Source organism: Tachysurus fulvidraco, chromosome 1 (genome assembly GCF_022655615.1).
Source record: "Tachysurus fulvidraco isolate hzauxx_2018 chromosome 1, HZAU_PFXX_2.0, whole genome shotgun sequence".
In the NCBI taxonomy this organism is placed as follows: Eukaryota; Metazoa; Chordata; class Actinopteri; order Siluriformes; family Bagridae; genus Tachysurus; species Tachysurus fulvidraco.
The window spans coordinates 35,243,134-35,261,468 of record NC_062518.1 but is presented as its reverse complement, the minus strand read 5'-3'; the positions used below and the strand labels follow the sequence as shown (position 1 = coordinate 35,261,468).

General features: G+C 39.3%; 1 protein-coding gene across 1 annotated transcript; it reads left to right on the top strand.

The window, feature by feature from the left end:
* The first annotated feature begins 2,673 nt into the window (after positions 1-2,673).
* hspa12b (heat shock protein 12B) lies at positions 2,674-18,272 on the top strand. Its single transcript, XM_027142774.2, has 13 exons — positions 2,674-3,076; positions 4,174-4,242; positions 6,610-6,704; positions 7,278-7,402; positions 7,579-7,765; positions 7,965-8,069; positions 10,391-10,507; positions 11,071-11,248; positions 13,583-13,669; positions 15,662-15,766; positions 16,422-16,680; positions 17,000-17,103; positions 17,193-18,272. Exons 2-13 carry the CDS (start codon positions 4,197-4,199, stop codon positions 17,852-17,854), a joined length of 2,070 nt encoding a protein of 689 aa, XP_026998575.1. The 5' UTR covers positions 2,674-3,076; positions 4,174-4,196; the 3' UTR covers positions 17,855-18,272.
* The last annotated feature ends 63 nt before the right edge of the window (positions 18,273-18,335 follow it).

The window sequence follows — 18,335 nt, the reverse complement described above, 5'->3', positions numbered from 1 at the left end:
TGGAAAAAGATATTTAGACTTTTGTGGTTTCTGCAACTGTAAAAGCACTGTCAGTGTGGAGTTAACTGCTCGAAATAACAAATTATTTCACTTTGTTGATGGAGACTGTGGACATCATGTCCCAGACAACTCTCACTCTGCCTTTGGGTGTTGGCCATTAGAAAGCGGAAGGGTGGCAAACAATACAGGAAAGGTTTGGGGTTTAGAGACAAATCACTTCCTGGTTTGAGCAGAACAAACAATTTTGCAGTAAGTCTATATGGTGCACTTCCCATCAGTTGACTCACTGACCTCCTGTCTGAGTCTAAGGTGGGAGATCCCAAGTCTGCATGCTGATAGATGTAGATTGATAAAACAGAAGGGAGAGGGCTGCTGCAGTATGTGTTAAGCTGTTGATTATGGCTTTGATTGTTGACTATGGCTCTTTCACAGACATGAGAAATGCAGACAGCAGATGCACTATAAAATTGGTGTATCATGGGGCTCTTTATGATCATGCAGTAAATGTGCATGCAATATAATGAACCATACATGTTGACCTACTCTGATGCACTATGTGAAGGCTATCTGACAGAGGTAGGGTGATGCTCTGGGTACCACCTACCTAAACATTGATGCATACCAAGTACAGCCCTTCATAATAATTCAATTCCTTAATGCCAGTTGTCCCTTTTAGAAGGACAGTTGGTATACTGCAAATGTTGTTCAGGAATGATTTGGGGAACAAGACAAATAGTTCAAGGTGATGACGTGGCCTACTAAAGCCCAAATTCAGGACTTGCAAAACTTAAAGGATCTGCTGCTTATGTCTAGGTGCCACATACCACAGCACACCTTCAGAGGTCTTGTGAAGTCTTTATGGATCAGAGCTGTTTCAGTTTTTTCAGCATACTGGGGACCTACACAATATTAGGCATGTGGTTTTAATGTTCGCTAATCTGTGTGCATATATATAATCTGTGTGTGTGTGTGAAGTCTGGATGTGGTTTAAAATAAATAAGTATGATTTGTTGAACTGTGATTTGAATGAGTCCCCTCAACTGGGCCTCTCACAGTGGCATTAGTAATGGTCTCCAGATCAATACATTGATTTTGCAGCCGAAGACCTGCTTGCAAATAGTAATAAGGAGATCTCCCCAAAGTGGCTCAATGATATTGAGGTCAGGAGACTGTGATTGTCACTCCAGAACCTTCACCTTTTTCTGCTGTAGCCATTGAAGTGTCAACCTTGCCTTGTGTTTTGGATCATTGTCATGTTGGAACATCCGAAAGCATCCCATACGCAGCTTTTGTGCTGTAGATAGGAAATTGTCTGCCAGTATTTTCTGATAACATGCTGCATTCATCTTGCCATCAATTTCTACCAACTTCCCTGAACCACTAGAGTTCACACAGCCCTAAAGCATAAGAGATGCAACACTATGCTTTACATTGGAGATGGTGTACTTTTCACCATTGGCCTTGTTGACTCCTCTCCAAACATAGCATTTATGTTTGTGACTATAAAGTTCAATTTTAAAGTCATCGCTCCAAATGACTCTGCTCCAGAAGCTGTTGTCTATGTGCTGTCTGGTATACTGAAGGCGGGTCTTTTTGTGGCATGGGCACATGGGGTTTCTCCTGGCAACCCTGCAGGTCATTTGTGTTCAAGTACCTCCTTATTGTGCTTCTTGGATCAACAACACCAGATCCAGAGCAGCCTGTATTTCTGTCGAAGTTGTGTGTGGGTTTTTTCCTGCATCCCAAACAATTCTTCTAGTAGTACTGGGTGAAATCTTTGTTGGTCCATCTGACGGTGGCTTAGTATCAACAGAACCGCTTATTTTCCACCTCTTTATCAGAGTTTGAAAAGTACTGACTGACAATTCCAAGTGTTGAGAAATCTTTTTTTTTATCCTTTTCCTACTACCTTATTATGCAGTCCATTGGCAGTTCATTTTGTTTTCCCAATGGTGCAGTATCCAGCCAAGTCAGTGCATCATCTCATGAGCTGAGAGACTCACTGGCTATTTATACACAGGCAATAATTACAATTACAATGAGTAACAGGTGTGGAAACTTCCTTTAATAGTCATTTAAAAGCTTAAAGCTTTTTTATAAAGATAATGGCTCATATGTATTGGATACAGTAACATACAGTATAAATTCAGCAATGATAATTATTGCATATTCCTACTATTTGCAGTATTCTTGACTTGCCACTAAACTCATAGCACATATACTGACACTCTGGAGCTGACAATCACTACAACAAATCAATTTACATCATGTCTCCCAAAATATGAAAAGAGTTTAGAACCATTTTGAGCACAAATGGTACAGTCACACTCTACATTCTTATTCTGCCTGTGAAGGCTGTAAACGTACTGCAACATGAGACTTCATATGGAGAAAGAAACAGATGGGCTAGGATGAGGATGTGTAGAGGGCAAAAGATAAAAGTGAATGAGAAGAAGACAGGAAGAAAGTCGAGGCAAGACAGGGGGAGCTGGGATGGGAGGAAAAACAGAGGGTTTGATGCAGGGGGTGTGGAGAGAGGAAGACGTGGAAAGGGGGAGCAGATGACTTAATCACTCTGTACTGCCACTCTAAACACTCTCCTCCCTCCACACACACACACGCACACACACGCTTGCACATGGTCATTGAATATGATCCCCTATGAAGTCACTTCCCCCTCCCCTCTCTTCTGCACTATGAGACCCTCCAGAGCCAACTAAAACTTATGTGTATGTGTGGCTCTCTCTCTATCACCCTTTCCTCTCTGACATTCCAGTGCAGTTGAGGGATTGAGTGCCTGGATACAGACACAGGAGGCAACACACTGCGAGGGAGTGAAAGGGAAATCTCTTCTCTGGGCTGTAGACTAAAAAGTGTTTGGATATTGTCCACCAGATCGAACTTTGAGCACAGTCTAATTGTGCCTTTATTTTTTCTGATTTCTTGATTTCTCTATCTGAACATTTCATCAATAAAGAGAATCAGAAGCATCACAAAGCATTTTCTCTAGCTGTGGATTTAAACAGATCGAGTGATTGGGCACAAAGATCAGAGAACTGGTTCATCAATCGAAGGGGTGAGTTGATATATTTTCTTGCAGAAACTAGCTTTTGTATAGAACAGTAATGTGTTTTGCATGACTGGTCTTATAGTAACCATGCACTTCAATTCTCTAAAGCATGTGCTGAGTTCCAGAAGAGAAACTGTTACTCTCTCTATACAATACACTAAACCCCTGCAAGAGTTGTGTGTGAGTTGATCAGGTGTGTTAGAACAACACTAGAATGTTCTGGGCCAACTGCAATTACAGTACACACAATTCCAATGTGTCTACTGTAATTTTGTGTTGATTTTGTATATTAGTGTTTCCATGTCCCATATAATGTTTTAATGGAGGCTCAAAGATGGGCATCCTATGCTTGATTTAGTGTCTATTGTTTCTTCTTGTTTTTGGTTTGTTGTAGAGAAGAATGGGAATATAAAAGATAGTAGTAGAATTGAGAGACACTAAGGTGTAGCACTTCCACCAATAGCTCATATTATTTATGTCCTGTGAGCTAGGCTAAATTTAGTATCTTTTGAAGGTTTTGGAGGACATTGTTAATAGCTTTTCCCTTGCTCTGGAGTGATGCCACTCCAAACTGTCTGGATTTTGGGAAAGCCCCACTTGGAGGGACAATTCAGTAAAAATAATAGAGTACTTAAAACATGAAAATGCTATACACTATTGTTACAGGGCTGCACAAAACTTTGTACTAACACCTAAACAGCAAAATAAACAAATAAAAAAAAAATAGTATCGTGCCTGTGAGGGTGGACATAGAGGCAGCTGGTGTTAATGGTGGAGAAAAGTGGCTGTGAGTTTCACCTCGACAGTAAAATATACAAACAAAGTTAAAGGGTCTCTCTCTCTCTCTCTCTCTCTCTCTCTCTCTCTCTCTCTCTCTCTCTCTCTCTCTCTCTCTCTCTCTCTCTAAACCATAAAGAAAGGATATAAACAGGTACCATAAGAATCCAGGAACTAAGCAGATAAGAACATGCTGGAGTAGAAATAAAATAGTTCTTTGTTTAGTTTTGCTGTTCAATAGATATAAACTAATATATGAATTGTTAAATACAGTCAATATACTATTGATTCTACTGATCTATTGATAATATTTCTGCCCTACTCAGGCTGTGATAGCCCTGTCTCCTCCATGATGGCAGAACTGCAGCCCACCACTAACAGTCTCCAGGTTCCAGGTATAATTTGTATTACATGGTCTTCTGCTCTTGTTGCCCATCAGCCTCAATGTTCAGTGTGTTGTGCATTCTGGGATGCTTTTCTACTCACCACAAGTGTAGAGACTGGTTGCTTTATTATTGTAATGTTCCTAAAGGTTGAATACAGTCTGGTCAATTTCTTCGGCCCTCTCTCAAGAACAAAGTGTTTCCATATTCAGAAATCAAGCATCGCGTTAGTTCTGGCAGGCCACGTCGTCAAGCGTGCATCAGCTGTTAAATCAGCTGTCCACGACGTGCACCAATCCAGTTATGACATCCATAATACCCGACCATTTAAATTCCCATTCATAGAGCTGTTCTAGCGCTTCGCTGCTGCCGCGATCTAAACTCCCTCCTAAAACCCCGACTCCACCATGCCGGAACCCGTGTTCGCTGTACCAGTTTACGTCATAAATCTCCACATATTTTTCTCCCTCTCTCCCTTTCTCTCATTATTTAATTATCTATCTATCCATTCATTTATTACTTTCCAAAAACGCATAAGCGAGCATATCAATACTATGCATGCTTAGTGGTTCTGTTAAACGGGAGGTATATTCTATTTTCTAGTTGCTGCTATCCCCGCTCTGTCCATGCATGCGCCCGGACGGGTGCGTGGATTCTTGCCCAGAACAGAACCATACCGCCAACACTAACTGTATGCATATCATCTAATAAATTTCCTTCGTGACAAAGTGGTCCTGACAGAACTGTTAGTCACTGGATTTTTTTTTTCACTTTCATGGCTGCTTCATGTAAATATCCCAGGAGATGGGATAAAATCCCTTAAACCAGCCTGTCTTCCACCAACATCCATGCCATGTTCAAAATGACCATAGAAACGATCACAACTTTTCCTCTTTCTGTTGTTTAATGTGAACATTAACTGAAGCTTTTGATCTGTATCTGTGTGATTTTATGCATTGTGATGCGTCCACATGATTGGCTGATTGGATAGTTATATGAATGAACAAGGGAGGACATGTTCCTAATAAAGTGATTGGTACAATTTAAATTCCATTTTTTGCTAATGGAAATTATGAAAGCATTCTCAAGTCGCAGGCTGTAGATGTTTTATTTGTTTTTGCACAAGTCAGAGTTTACATTTACCATTAGCATTCCTGATCCTCCTATAGTACAAAATATTACTCATTTTATACCTATTAAAATATACCAATAATATGTAAGGCTGAGAATTTTTTTTGTCATCATTCGGCTCATATTTTAAAGATTTGGAGACCATGTATTTCATTTAATACCGACCTAACACAATATTAATGCTTGCATCCCTCAGTAACACTCGATTTTTAACTTTGAAGTTGACTAATATTATTAAAGTATGGTGTACATAGTATTCAATGATTGTAAAGAGATTCTAATGAAATATAATTTGTAAATAGAACAGATTCTGGTAGTAGTACTGTGGTTCACATAGGTGTGGCATATCCTTATTTAACATCCCCTCTGTGATATGTGTGTGTTTCCGTGTGATAACATTCCTGTCATTCTCATGAGTGAGTTATTCATCTTGTGTGTGTGCCGGTTTGGACATGTATGCATTTGTGGGAACATACTGTATATAGTAGTTTTTTAAGATAGAGTGATTTGTAAGTCATTATAATGAAGGCATAAGGTGATGCAGCCTTTCAAGTTAATTCACGTATCATTGGAAACCTCAGGTAATCTCATCAGCACTTATCTGAAAACAGATTCAGCCTTTTAAAACGTTTAGAAGGAAATGAGAGAGAAGTCCTGGTTTGCCGATATGAATATGTGAAAAGCCTTTATACACTAGAAATATTTTCATAAATTGTGATACACCTAGAAACATACTAGCTTTTAAGCGGCAGAGGCTTTTTATTTCAGAGGCACTTTCATGCTTGTGTGGTGAATGACAATGTAAATAAGGGTGAAACAAACTTCATGAGCAAGACAAATGTAATCAGAAGAAGAAAAATAATCTAGCAAGATCTCTTACATAGCTAATTTGAACATCAAACTTTCTCTATGGTTTGAAATGTTATATAAATAATAGTCATATATTATTTATGGTTTAGAAGCACATGTAAGCATTACACGTGGAATTTTGTTTGCTTATAGCTATTAATTGAAATTCTTATTATTACTTTATTACCAAATACCAATGCTGAACTGTCTTAATACAAAGTAATAGAGACAGGACCATCACTCTGAGGTATGTGACAAAATGGGAATCAAAAGGACCTTGAAAGGGACCTAGACACTTTGTGTATAATTTGAATATCCTACCTAAAGGTCATCAGCTCTAAAGGTAAATTAAAATAATCTGGGTTTTGAACATTAATCATTCTGTCTCTTCTCCTAAAGATGAGGACAGTTGCAGGTCTACATCTCCAAGCAGCTCCCCCTCTACCTCCAGGAATGACTGCAGTATCGCTCCTCTCACTCCCTCACCCTCTCCGGTATGATGCCACATACTAATCTCAGATCATGTGCCACATCCACATTTTTGTTGTTAACCATAATAGTGCAGACCACTACTGCTTTAAAGCCCAGGAACAGTAAAGCAAGAAGCTGCATTTGCAATGTCTGCAATTATGCTTTTATATGTTTCTAGGACTGTATGAGGCTTAATCCTACATTCTTCATACACACTGTGGTAGACTCTAAGACACTTTAATCCAGAGTCTACCTTCAGGAAACATTAAGAAGATATTCAGCCATGACACACTCCTTGTAATATGAAACCAAGTCTGGAATGTGCAGTTTTTCTTAAATGTAGTTTTTAAAAGGGTCAGAAAGAGGAATGAAAGGTGAGATAGAAAGGAGGCTGTTTATATCAGTACCAGGCAGAGCCAGGCAGAGCTGCAGATCTGATAACCACAACGTCTTGAAAAAAGGTTACGGCAAAGGATGGAGAGGCTCCTGTTTTCTCTTTCTCACTGGACATAGACCAAATTTTTTTGGTTAAATGTTTTATCCTGTTCCTTCCATTACTAAACCTTTTTAAATGGTATCTCCATCCCTCTTTGCAGAGGACTGAGCTGAGGCCACGTGTAGCACGTCCATTTTCTGTAGTGGTGGCTATTGATTTTGGCACCACCTCCAGTGGCTATGCCTTCAGTTTCACAGAGGACCCAGAGGTCATCCATATGATGAGGTAACTGATCACACCAGGATTTCTGGCACTACTAAGTTTCAACCAGCACTCCACTGAAAAATCATGTATTAAATCAGAACCAGAGACAAGACTGGTATCTCGCATCCTGGTTAGGCACAATCTCTACCAAATGCTTATTCTATGTCTTAACAGCATCATCCTTCCAATCTCCACAGGCGATGGGAGGGTGGCGATCCAGGTGTGGCCAATCAGAAGAGCCCGACATGTTTGCTGCTGACCCCTGAACTGCGCTTCCACAGTTTTGGCTTTGCAGCACGAGACAGCTATCATGACTTGGATCCTGAGGAAGCTAGACACTGGCTCTACTTTGATAAATTCAAAATGAAGATCCATAGCACTAGTGTAAGAAAGCAGGCATTCAACAAATAAACATAATATCTGGTCGATATTTGTGATGGAATTACATAAAATTATGTAAAAAAAAAAGGATGTCTGTGCTTTGGTTAGCATTATGAAAATAAAATAAAGTTTATATAAAAGAGTGTCTGAATAAGGAATGTGAAGTTAAAAACATTTTGCAGAATTTTGTCCTGTTTTGTAGGACCTCACCATGGTGACAGAGTTGGAGTCAGTGAGTGGAAGAAGAGTTCGGGCTATTGAGGTTTTTGCACATGCTTTAAGATTCTTCCGGGAGCATGCCTTAAAGGTAAAGCATAAAACCAGTGTTTCTTTCAATCAGTTTCACACCAAAACCTGCCATTGTCACATCCATTTACATTTACATTTACAGCATTTGGCAGACGCCCTTATCCAGAGCGACGTACATAAGTGCTTAAATCTCTAACACTGAATACATTAGTGCTGGTTCACTAGGTTACATACTTAAGATACCACAAGTTTAAAACATTTGTTCAAAGTTACAATGAAAAAGTGTCAAAGTTTTTTTTTTTTTTTTTTTTTTTTTAAATGCAAAGGATAAGGAAAGTGCTAGTTTCCCACATCTCACACATGCCAGACATATACTGTATAGTCTCAGACAATTATCATTCATTCAGTACCTGCACTAAAATGCTCAGAGTGGGAATTAATGCATGTAAAAAGAATATTAAAGAAAGGCTAGAAGTGGTTGTGAGAGTTAAGATGGTGTAAACACAGTAAACACTGTGTTGTTTTATCTTATCTTATCCATTCTCCTCTTACGTTCTGGACCCTTTGAATAAATTTAAGTATCAAATCTGATCAGATCGATTTGTTATCAGTTTAGCATATGTGCTGCTTAATGTGATCCAGATTTCCATTAATGTAAGGTAGACTTCTTTATCATATGGAGCAGTGTAGACTGTTTGAGGTAAATATGAAATTACAAAATCGAGATTATAATAACTAAAAGATTATCCCTGCACAGGTCCCTGAAATTATACGTATATACAAATATATAGCTCGTTCTTCTCTAGTCCTTCCTCAAAGATCCAAAGACTTACCTTTTCATACAATATTTGGGATAAGACATAGATCTATTTAGCATTTTTACAAATCTAGGCTTTCAGGCTGTGAATGCTTATATGGTCATGTGAAAAAATTAGGATACCCTATGAAAACCTGTGTTTTATTTATTTTTTGATAAATAGTTAAACATATGGGCATTTTATCTTAATTTTTACAATATTGGAAGATTTATGTGATTATAACTAAACAAATAAAACCAAAGACAGGTCTTTTTTAAATGATCTGTAATATTTAAAAAAAATAAATAATCTAATTTCTTGTAAGGAAAAAATATGGACACCCCACATTTATTTGTTTTGAAAATGGTTAATATCACCTAAAGGTGTATCACATCAGGTGCAAATTATTTAAACATTGTTACATAGCACTTTAAGGAGTCTTGCATTATTTAAACCTCAGACATTTAGCTTGGATTGCTCTTAACTGTCGAAGTGAGAGGTATCACCATGGTGAGATCCAAAGGGGTCTTCAGAAAGAAGATTGTCGATGCTTATTATTGTTTGTTGATGTTGAGTCTGTTAAGGGATCTAAAAAGATCTCAAAAGAAGTTGTAATGAGCCATTCCACTGTTTGAAAATCATTTGCAAGTGGAGAACATTTAAAACAACTGCCAACATGGCTGGGTCAGGACATCCAAGCAAATTCACCCCAAGATGCTTAAAGAAGTCTCCAAAAACTCTAAAATATCATCATGGGACCTACAGCAAGCTCTTGCTACAGTTGATGTCAAAGTGCATGAATCTACAATAAGAAAGAGACTGCAAAACTTTAATTACCATGGGAGGTGTGTCTCAGAAAAACATGAAGGCAAGACTAAAGTTTGCGAAAACACAGAGACAAAGGCCAGGACTTCTGGAATAATGTGCTTTGGGCAGATGAGTCTAAATTTTATTATTTACATATAACATATTACCATAACAGAGGGCATGTTTGGAATAAACCAAACCATTTCAGCAAAAGAACCTCATATTAATTGTGAAACATGGAGGTGGAAGTGTTATGGTTTGTGGAATCCACTATGAATTCTACATTGTGTCAGAAGGTGCTTGAGGAACATGAGAGACCATCTGTCAAAAAATTGAAGCTGAAGAAGAACTGGACCTTGCAACATGACAAAAATATACCAGTAAATCCACAAAATACTCGCTGAAAAGTAAAAAACTGAGAATTCAGAAATGTCAAAGCCCAGATCTAAAACCTATTGAGATTCTGTCGGGTGATTTGAAATTGACTGTGCATGCAAGAAACCACTCAAACATCACACAGCTGTTAAAAAAACCTGCATTGAGGAGTGTGGAAAACTTTCTTCTAGTCAATGTCAGCACTAGTAGATGATGGCTACAAGAAATGTCTGATTGATGTTATTTCAGTCAAATATTTTTATTTACCTGACTGTATATTACTTTTGAAAACCTTTGTATCCTTGTATCATTAGTTGTTTGTTTTTGTAGCTTTCTCTAAAGCAGAACAATATATTAAAGTTAACCTACACCTGCCTGTGTTTGTGTGTGGTGTGTGTAGGAGGTGAAGGACCAGTGTTCATCTGTACTGGAAAGTGATGAAGTGCGATGGGTCATCACTGTTCCTGCTGTGTGGAGACAACCAGCCAAGCAGTTCATGAGAGAGGCTGCTTACCTGGTAATCCACTGGAACTCAGAATATCTGTGTATAACCACAGGGCATTCATCAATGCCAGGAACACTCAAACTCACTGACATGCCTTTCTGCTTGTTTCTTACTCTGTCTGACACACACATGCGCACACATACAGATGACGTTAACCACAGAGAGTCTAGTCTTTAGTTTTGTGTGTATAAAAAAAGGAATGCATGCACGAATAGGAGTGTGTTGAGACAGCCTCAATGACCCGCACTGCCTTTCTGCTCTCCTCGGTTCTGAGGGTTCGAGAGGGGCGTAGTTTCCTCCTGGTGGTGGCTCTCAGTTTGAACAATACATGAGAAGGGTGCACAAATACAGGAAACCACACCTGCCCCGGCCAACATGAGAAAGACAGAGAGATAGAGAGGGAGAAAGGGGAGAGACGGATGGAGAAAAACAGAAAAACAAATCACTTAATACATTATTGTGGCTTATTCTTAACAGCTTTTCATTGTGCTTGTGTAGCTAAGGCTTTAGATACTAAGGCTTGTATTTCAATTTCTACATCTATTCTTCAATCTCTTTTTGTTCTTTTTCTATAGGCCGGCCTTGTGGCTAGAGACTCTGTTGAGCAGCTACTCATTGCTCTTGAACCTGAAGCCGCTTCAATCTATTGTAGAAAGCTCCGCCTCCACCAGGTCATTGACCTCAGCCAGAGACCAATGACAAATGGCTTGGATGTGGATGGGTCCCGCCCCCTTGACTCTAGTTTTAGGCAAGGTATTGGACCTCTTAACATTTCTCCTTTTTTAAATGTTTCATTCAATGATAATCATGATCGTACAAAGAACACTACAGGCAAAGCTCCAGCACAACAAAGCAGATCACGCTGCTGCATTAACATGGGATGCAAAACATCTCCGGGGTTTGGGAAATCAAGATGGGCTTTCATCCCTTGGTGGGGTTGTGGTCTATTAGGGAAAATATTGTGTTCTTCTGTGGTGTGTGTCAGGGTAAATGTAGGATCAAATAAAGCGCTTGGGGGTGGTTCAGTCAGAGGGGTATGGCAAAACAGCATGTGGTTTATATTAAGAGAGTAAGAGGGACAATCTGGGGGCCAGGACTGTCATTCTCCCTTTAAAATCTGGTGTCCCTCAAATAAAACACCCACAGCATCTATCATAAAACAATAAGACCCCCTATTGTTTACAGCAGCCATTTCTAAACAAGCTATTAGTTTTTTCAGCTTTCTCCCTTGCATAAAAATATACAAACTCATAGTATACAGGCAAAAACTTTTAGCACCACAACCCCCCCTTTATACACACACACACACATATACGCACACACACACACCACACATAATTGGAACAAGGTGCTGTTGGACCATGATCTCAGCCTCTTTTAGTCTGTTCAGTCAAACATTTCACATTTACTCTCTATACCCGCCCTTTCCTTCAAACCCCTGCCCCTTTGTTTTTTTTCTGTAAAATCCAGTGTTTGAATAACGACTCCCTGGTCTCTCAGTCCCAGTTGACATTGAAATTGTTCCAGGTTTGTGTATACCCTACTGCTTCTTCTCTCCTTTCTTCCATCTCTTTCTCTCTCAAGTTTGAAAAGAGCTTCTCTGGAGCTGCCCATCACTGACTATGCCAAGCACAATCGCATAAAAGGTTTAGCAACTGTGTAGAAACATGTACTTGATGAAAGCATGCCACTCAGTTTGATTGCACACATGTATACCAAGATGTAGAATGATTCTCATTATTGATTACCGTAATACAAACGTAGACACACTCAGATTCTCATATTACGTACTCAGGCTGACCTTGTATAGGGAAACTGACAAATCTGAATTAAATTTTGGCTGCAATGATGTCAGCCAGGATTGGAAGTCATTACTTTCCAAATGTAATTTTTAGTTTTCTTTTCTTTTCTCATCTTTCATTTCTTCTTTAATGTTGTTCCATACTGTGAATGGTTTCCAGACCATGATTAAAGTTCAGTGCTGAACTAAAAGCACCCCAGTTCTGAAATCCTGAAACATACAAAGAATTTGTAAGGACTTGATTGTATTCATTTACACAAAAAATGTCTCTGTATACTGTAGTATTACAATCTCGCTTCACTGAAGCTTAGAGGCCCAAAACCAAGCGTCAATTCCTGACCTGCGCTTGTAGCTGAATGAGCACTGAGCCACACTCCAGTGGAAACCCTTCCTAGAAGAGTGGAGGTGACTAAATATGGAATGTGATGCTCATCAAGCACATGATTGTGATTAGTCAGGTGTCCATACGCTTTTATCCATATACAGTAGTGTTTGTTAAATCTGTTTTCTGTCCTGGCACCAAATGATGGAATAAAGTTACGCCTAATGTCTGAACAGCTGAGTCACGGTCTTTACTAAGCACTTTAAAAGCACTATCAGCAAATACTTGACATAATAATTTTGTTGCTCTTCCTAATCATGCTAATTCCTCTCTGACTGGGTTTAGTTTGATATTCTTGGACGCTGACCTATCTTTTGATAGAAACTATAAAGCATCTCTGCAACGCGCTCTTTTTAAGGGTATAAGTTTCTATAAGTTGTAAATGTATACTTTTTTTTTGTGATTCCTGCAAATTACTTCCATGGCTGTCAACTGCATCATGCAAGCCATAAAAGTGCTTGCATTGTACAGCTGAATCAAATGCAACTTTAATGCACTGGCTGAAATGAAGGGTCACAGTTGATATGAGTGATAAGTGAGGAAACGCTGTGTTTTACAACAACAATTAAAACATTCCCCCTGGAATACAGGCACTTCAGCCAGAAAGAGAATCAGAGATCGTTCCTCCTTCAGTAGGTTATTTTTAAGATGTACTGTAACTTTTGCTGCACCTCATACGCTACACAAAAGCACATAGTTGTGAAACATCGAGAACAGTATGTGTTAAAGAAAAAACTCATGTTCATGAAAAATGTGGGTGTTGTTATTGTTTTGAACCTCCACTCCAACCCCCCATGCCTTTCTTCTTGTTGTAAAGTGGTTTTTGCTAATGAAGGCCATGTGCTGCTGATTAGTAACAACGGTTCACAGATTACAGAGTGAAATCTATGTTTGTGTTTTACAGCACGTGAACAGCTTCGCAGGGCCAGACACAGCCGAACGTTCCTCGTGGAGAGTGGAACTGGGGAATTCTGGTCTGAGATGCAGACGGGTAAGAAACATAACACAATATATTTAGGTTGAGAATGAAAAGTTGTTGATTTTTTCTTAAAAAATCATATGAAGGATAGGCCACGTTATTGGTTGTAGGATGCGGTGCAGCAGATACTTTTCATCTCACAGCTCCAGGATTTAGCTTGATACTATCTGTGTTTGAGTTTCACATGTTTGTGTGGGTTTTCTCTGAGTGCTCTAGTTTTCTCCAGTCTCACCTTCCAAGTGAATTGCAACATCAATTACTCCTAGGTGTGAGTGTGTGTATGGTGCCCTGAGACAGGATGTATTCCAAGATTGGAACTGTATCCACTAATAAAGATAAAGCAGTAACTGAACATAAATACAGATGTTATACTATTTTTTGAAAATTCAGTGTTAAATAAAATGGTAGCCCTTTATATATCTTTTACTGTAATTTTTTTTTCTGTAATCACCTTTATGAGAAGTAAAACTCAGACAAACAGGTGTAATGTTATCATGTGATGTTTCTACACATTAATCAATGACGACATAATTATAAAAATGTCATTAAGTGAATGAGGTACTCACGTGTCCACATCTGCAAGCACAGCCTTAAAGATGGATATGTTGTGAAAGAAATTTGCAGCAGTTCAATAAGGCAAGCTGCATTTATAGATGGAATGGATTGGCTTATTAGTGAATGAGCAGAACTGTTTGATATTGATACAACAAACACAAATCAGACTTCTCAACCGTAACTATTTCAACATATAATACCAGCCAAACAAAACCCATACACAAACACACATGGCTTTTCATTTCCTGAGAAAGGCACGGTATCCTTGTGGTACACCATATCAGTCTATTATACAAAAAGCCACTAACGTTTTTCTTATTTCCTTTACCTAAAGTTTAGTACAATTTAATCTGTAGGACAGAGAAGCAATGCCTCTTGTTTTGGACCTCTACAATTACATATTTTTCTGCTGTAATTCCAAACCTATATTCGAATGTGCTGGTAATCATGCGTATGTTATTTCTGGCTGTGGCTTCATAGACTGTATGGAGGTGCTTTGTGTGTGTGTGTGTGGGGGGGGGGGGGTGTATTTTAAAGCATGCTATTCCTTGCCAGGCAAGCTCGGGAGGTCCAGGTCAAAATAATCAGTTCTTCAGGGTCCAGATGTTTCCTGCCAAGAGAGAGGAGGAACGAGCATGCAAGAGAGCAGAACAGAGAGAGAGAACACACAGAGAGAAATATAGAATATGTGCTAACTACTCATATAAAACCCAAAAAATATATATTGCTGATGTTAGTGATCACTTTGGCTGGGGCGCTGGGTGATACTTTTTCTACTGTAGTAAGAGGGGTGTGGGTGGGAAAAGTGGCTTAGTGGTTAGCACGTTTGCCTCACACCTCCAGGGTTGGGGGTTCGATTCCCACCTCTGCCTTGTGTTTTTGGAGTTTGCATGTTCTCCCCGTGTCTCAGGGGTTTCCTCTGGGTTTCTTCCCCCGGTCCAAAGACATGCATGGTAGGTTGATTGGCATCTCTGGATAAGTGTCCGTAGTGTGTGATTGTGTGAGTGAATGAGAGTGTGTGTGTGCCCTGTGATGGTTTGGCACTCCGTCCAGGGTGTATCCTGCCTTGATGCCCGATGACGCCTGAGATAGGCACAGGCTCCCCGTGACCCGAGGTAGTTCGGATAAGCGGTAGAAAGTGAGTGAGAGTGAGTGAGTGAGTGAGCTAATTTGAAATTCAGAGAAACTTCAAAGAAAGGATTTAGATACATTTAAATAAATAAGAGGAAGCATGCTCCCTCTCTTCTTTCCATGCTTTATGCCCTCAGGCTATTTCCTTTTCACACTCTTTATACTCCCCCCCACCAGAGCTTTCTCTAGAGTAACTAACATTGAAGCCCTTTTACAGACATGTTTAAATTTGCCCTAAACGCAATTTCTATGCTCAATAAAGCTTCGTGCTTTACCACAGAGGAATGACCCCTTGCAAACTTGTGTGTGTTATTGTAGGTGATAAGTACATAGTGGCAGACTGTGGAGGCGGGACGGTGGATCTTACAGTACATCAGATTGAACAGCCTCAAGGAACACTGAAGGAGTTGTACAAAGCATCAGGTGAGTGCAGAAGTGGAAGATGCAGCCAGTTAAATGTGTCTGATGGGATGTTATACTATACTACTATACAGAGTTTTAGAAATGATACAGAATCTAGTATCTGAACGTTTTAAATGCAGTACTTCTGATTTGTTGATATAGCTGTTCCTTATTATTTTTTGATCTAATCTCAAACTTATTACGATAGTAAAAATATGTAAATTCTCTGCACTGACAAAAGGCAGTCTACAGTAATCAGTAAAACACTCTTTCTCCTTACTTAAACCTTCCTTAAAGTTTTGTGGTATCCATGCACCATCAGAAGGAAAATAAATAGCCAGAAGCATAACCACAAATATTTCCCCACTGAAATAATTTTCCATTGCCTTACAAGAGCTTAATTTGCCTTCGATTGAAGAATTCCTGAAAGCTTTTCACATTTTCTTGTTGCTTGACTGTTTATCGATCCAACAACCTCACTTTTAATACAGGTTTTTATTCTTTTCTTAGTACAGACTTTTCCTTTCCTTTCCTTTTTCCTTTTCTCTCCTTTCCTTTCCCATCCCATCCCATCCCATCCCTTCCCTTCCCTTCCCACTCCACTTTTTTTTTACTTTACAATTTTTACTGATACACAGTGCAGTGAGCACTCAAGAGACTACATTCTGTTTTTCAGGAGGTCCCCATGGTGCGGTAGGCGTAGACCTTGCTTTTGAGGCCATGCTGTGTAAGATATTCAGCACAGACTTTGTTGAAACATTTAAAGCCAAACGTCCGGCTGCCTGGGTGGACCTGACCATCGCCTTTGAGGCCCGCAAACGCACAGCAGCCCCAAGCAGAACAAGTGCACTCAATATCTCACTGCCCTTTTCCTTCATTGACTTCTACAAGAGACACTGTGGCCAAAGCGTGGAGACAGCACTACGCAAGAGCAAGTATGGCTGTTCAAACTGGTCAAGGTTATAGTAGGAGGAAAAACTGAAAAAAGTAAAAGTAAAATTGTTCTTCCAGGACCATGGTACTAAATAAAGACACAGAGCTACAAAAGACAATATAGAACTAAGAATTAAAGAGTAATTATATATGAAATATAATATATATATGATATGATCTGGTAATGGAAAATGATTGCCATTGTTTTGAAACACAGAAGAATGAACATGAGATTCTCTACTGACGAGGATAACAGAGCTTATCAAAATGTGCACTTTTACTTTCTGGTGGAAAATTATCCATTTTTTTTATGTATTTCAGTATGAGCATAGTAAAATGGTCTTCTCAAGGGATGCTAAGGCTTACAGCAGAGGCTACAAATGAGCTTTTCCAGCCCACCATCAGCAAGCTCATCAAACACATTGGTAAGGTATAACATCTCTACTCACACAGTTCGGGAAAAAACCCTTAAAAACAGCTTAGTAAATTCTTTTATTTTCCTCTTCTGTAATAGAGGACCTGATGGAGAAGGAGGAAGTTAAAAATGTGCGCTTTCTGTTCTTGGTGGGTGGCTTTGCTGAGTCTCCAATGCTCCAGCGTGCAGTCCAGAATGCACTGGGCCATCGCTGCCGCATCATTATCCCTCAGGATGTGGGTCTTACCATCCTTAAGGGGGCAGTGCTGTTTGGCTTAGACCCCACAGTGGTCCGAGTCCGCCGCTGCCCTTTAACATATGGTGTTGGTGTCCTAAACCGCTTTATTGAGGGTCGTCATCCACATGAGAAACTTCTCATAAAAGATGGCCGGCAGTGGTGCACAGACATCCTGGATCGCTTTGTTTCTACTGACCAGTCAGTGGCCTTGGGAGAGGTGGTCAGGCGGAGCTACACTCCAGCCAGAGTGGGCCAAAGGAAGATTATAATAAATATTTACTGTTGCACTAGTGATGATGTAGTGTACATTACAGATGCTGGAGTTAGGAAGTGTGGTACCATAACACTGGATCTGCCTGAGGGGGAAACAGGTGCCATCAGCAAAGGCACAAATGGAGCAGTGCTTGAGCGCAGGGAGATACAAGCCACCATGCAGTTTGGAGACACTGAAATTAAAGTGACTGCTATTGACATGGCCACAGGGAGACAGGTTAAGTCTGCTATTGACTTCCTGTCTAACTAACCAAAAATTATCATTGTTTTAAGGGCCAGATAATAAAGTATATAAACAACTCAAAAGACTAATTCAGAATCCATTTATCTGGATCCTGAAATATTTTGGCACATTTTCTGTTTCTCAAGCTATTTCATTGTAAGAAACTACTTAAAAACTTTATTTTTGTATGTACTATTGCGGAGATTTTACTGTCCAGTTTTTACTGTGTTTCTTTTTTATGATCAAAATTGTTACAGACCAAAACATGTTCCCTTTTTCTTTACAACAGTGCCACCTAGTGGCTGAAATACTAATACATTACAAGGACTTCATATACGAGAAATCATTACAAATGTACACAATGTTCTTACGTTATTCTCTAAAGTTTTTTTTTGTGGTTATGCATTAACTTTGAATATATACCTAATACACACTATGAACACCACATATTTAGTATTCATCTTTTTGTACCAATATATGGAGTTGTTATAAACACTATAGTAAAGAT

Excerpts from the sequence above, each read along its gene's own strand:
- hspa12b (XM_027142774.2), top strand. The coding sequence starts at position 4,197 with ATGATGGCAGAACTGCAGCCCACCACTAACAGTCTCCAGGTTCCAG. Across the intron at positions 4,243-6,609 it reads TAACAGTCTCCAGGTTCCAG|ATGAGGACAGTTGCAGGTCT; the intron begins GTATAATTTGTA and ends CTTCTCCTAAAG. Across the intron at positions 15,767-16,421 it reads GGAGTTGTACAAAGCATCAG|GAGGTCCCCATGGTGCGGTA; the intron begins GTGAGTGCAGAA and ends TCTGTTTTTCAG.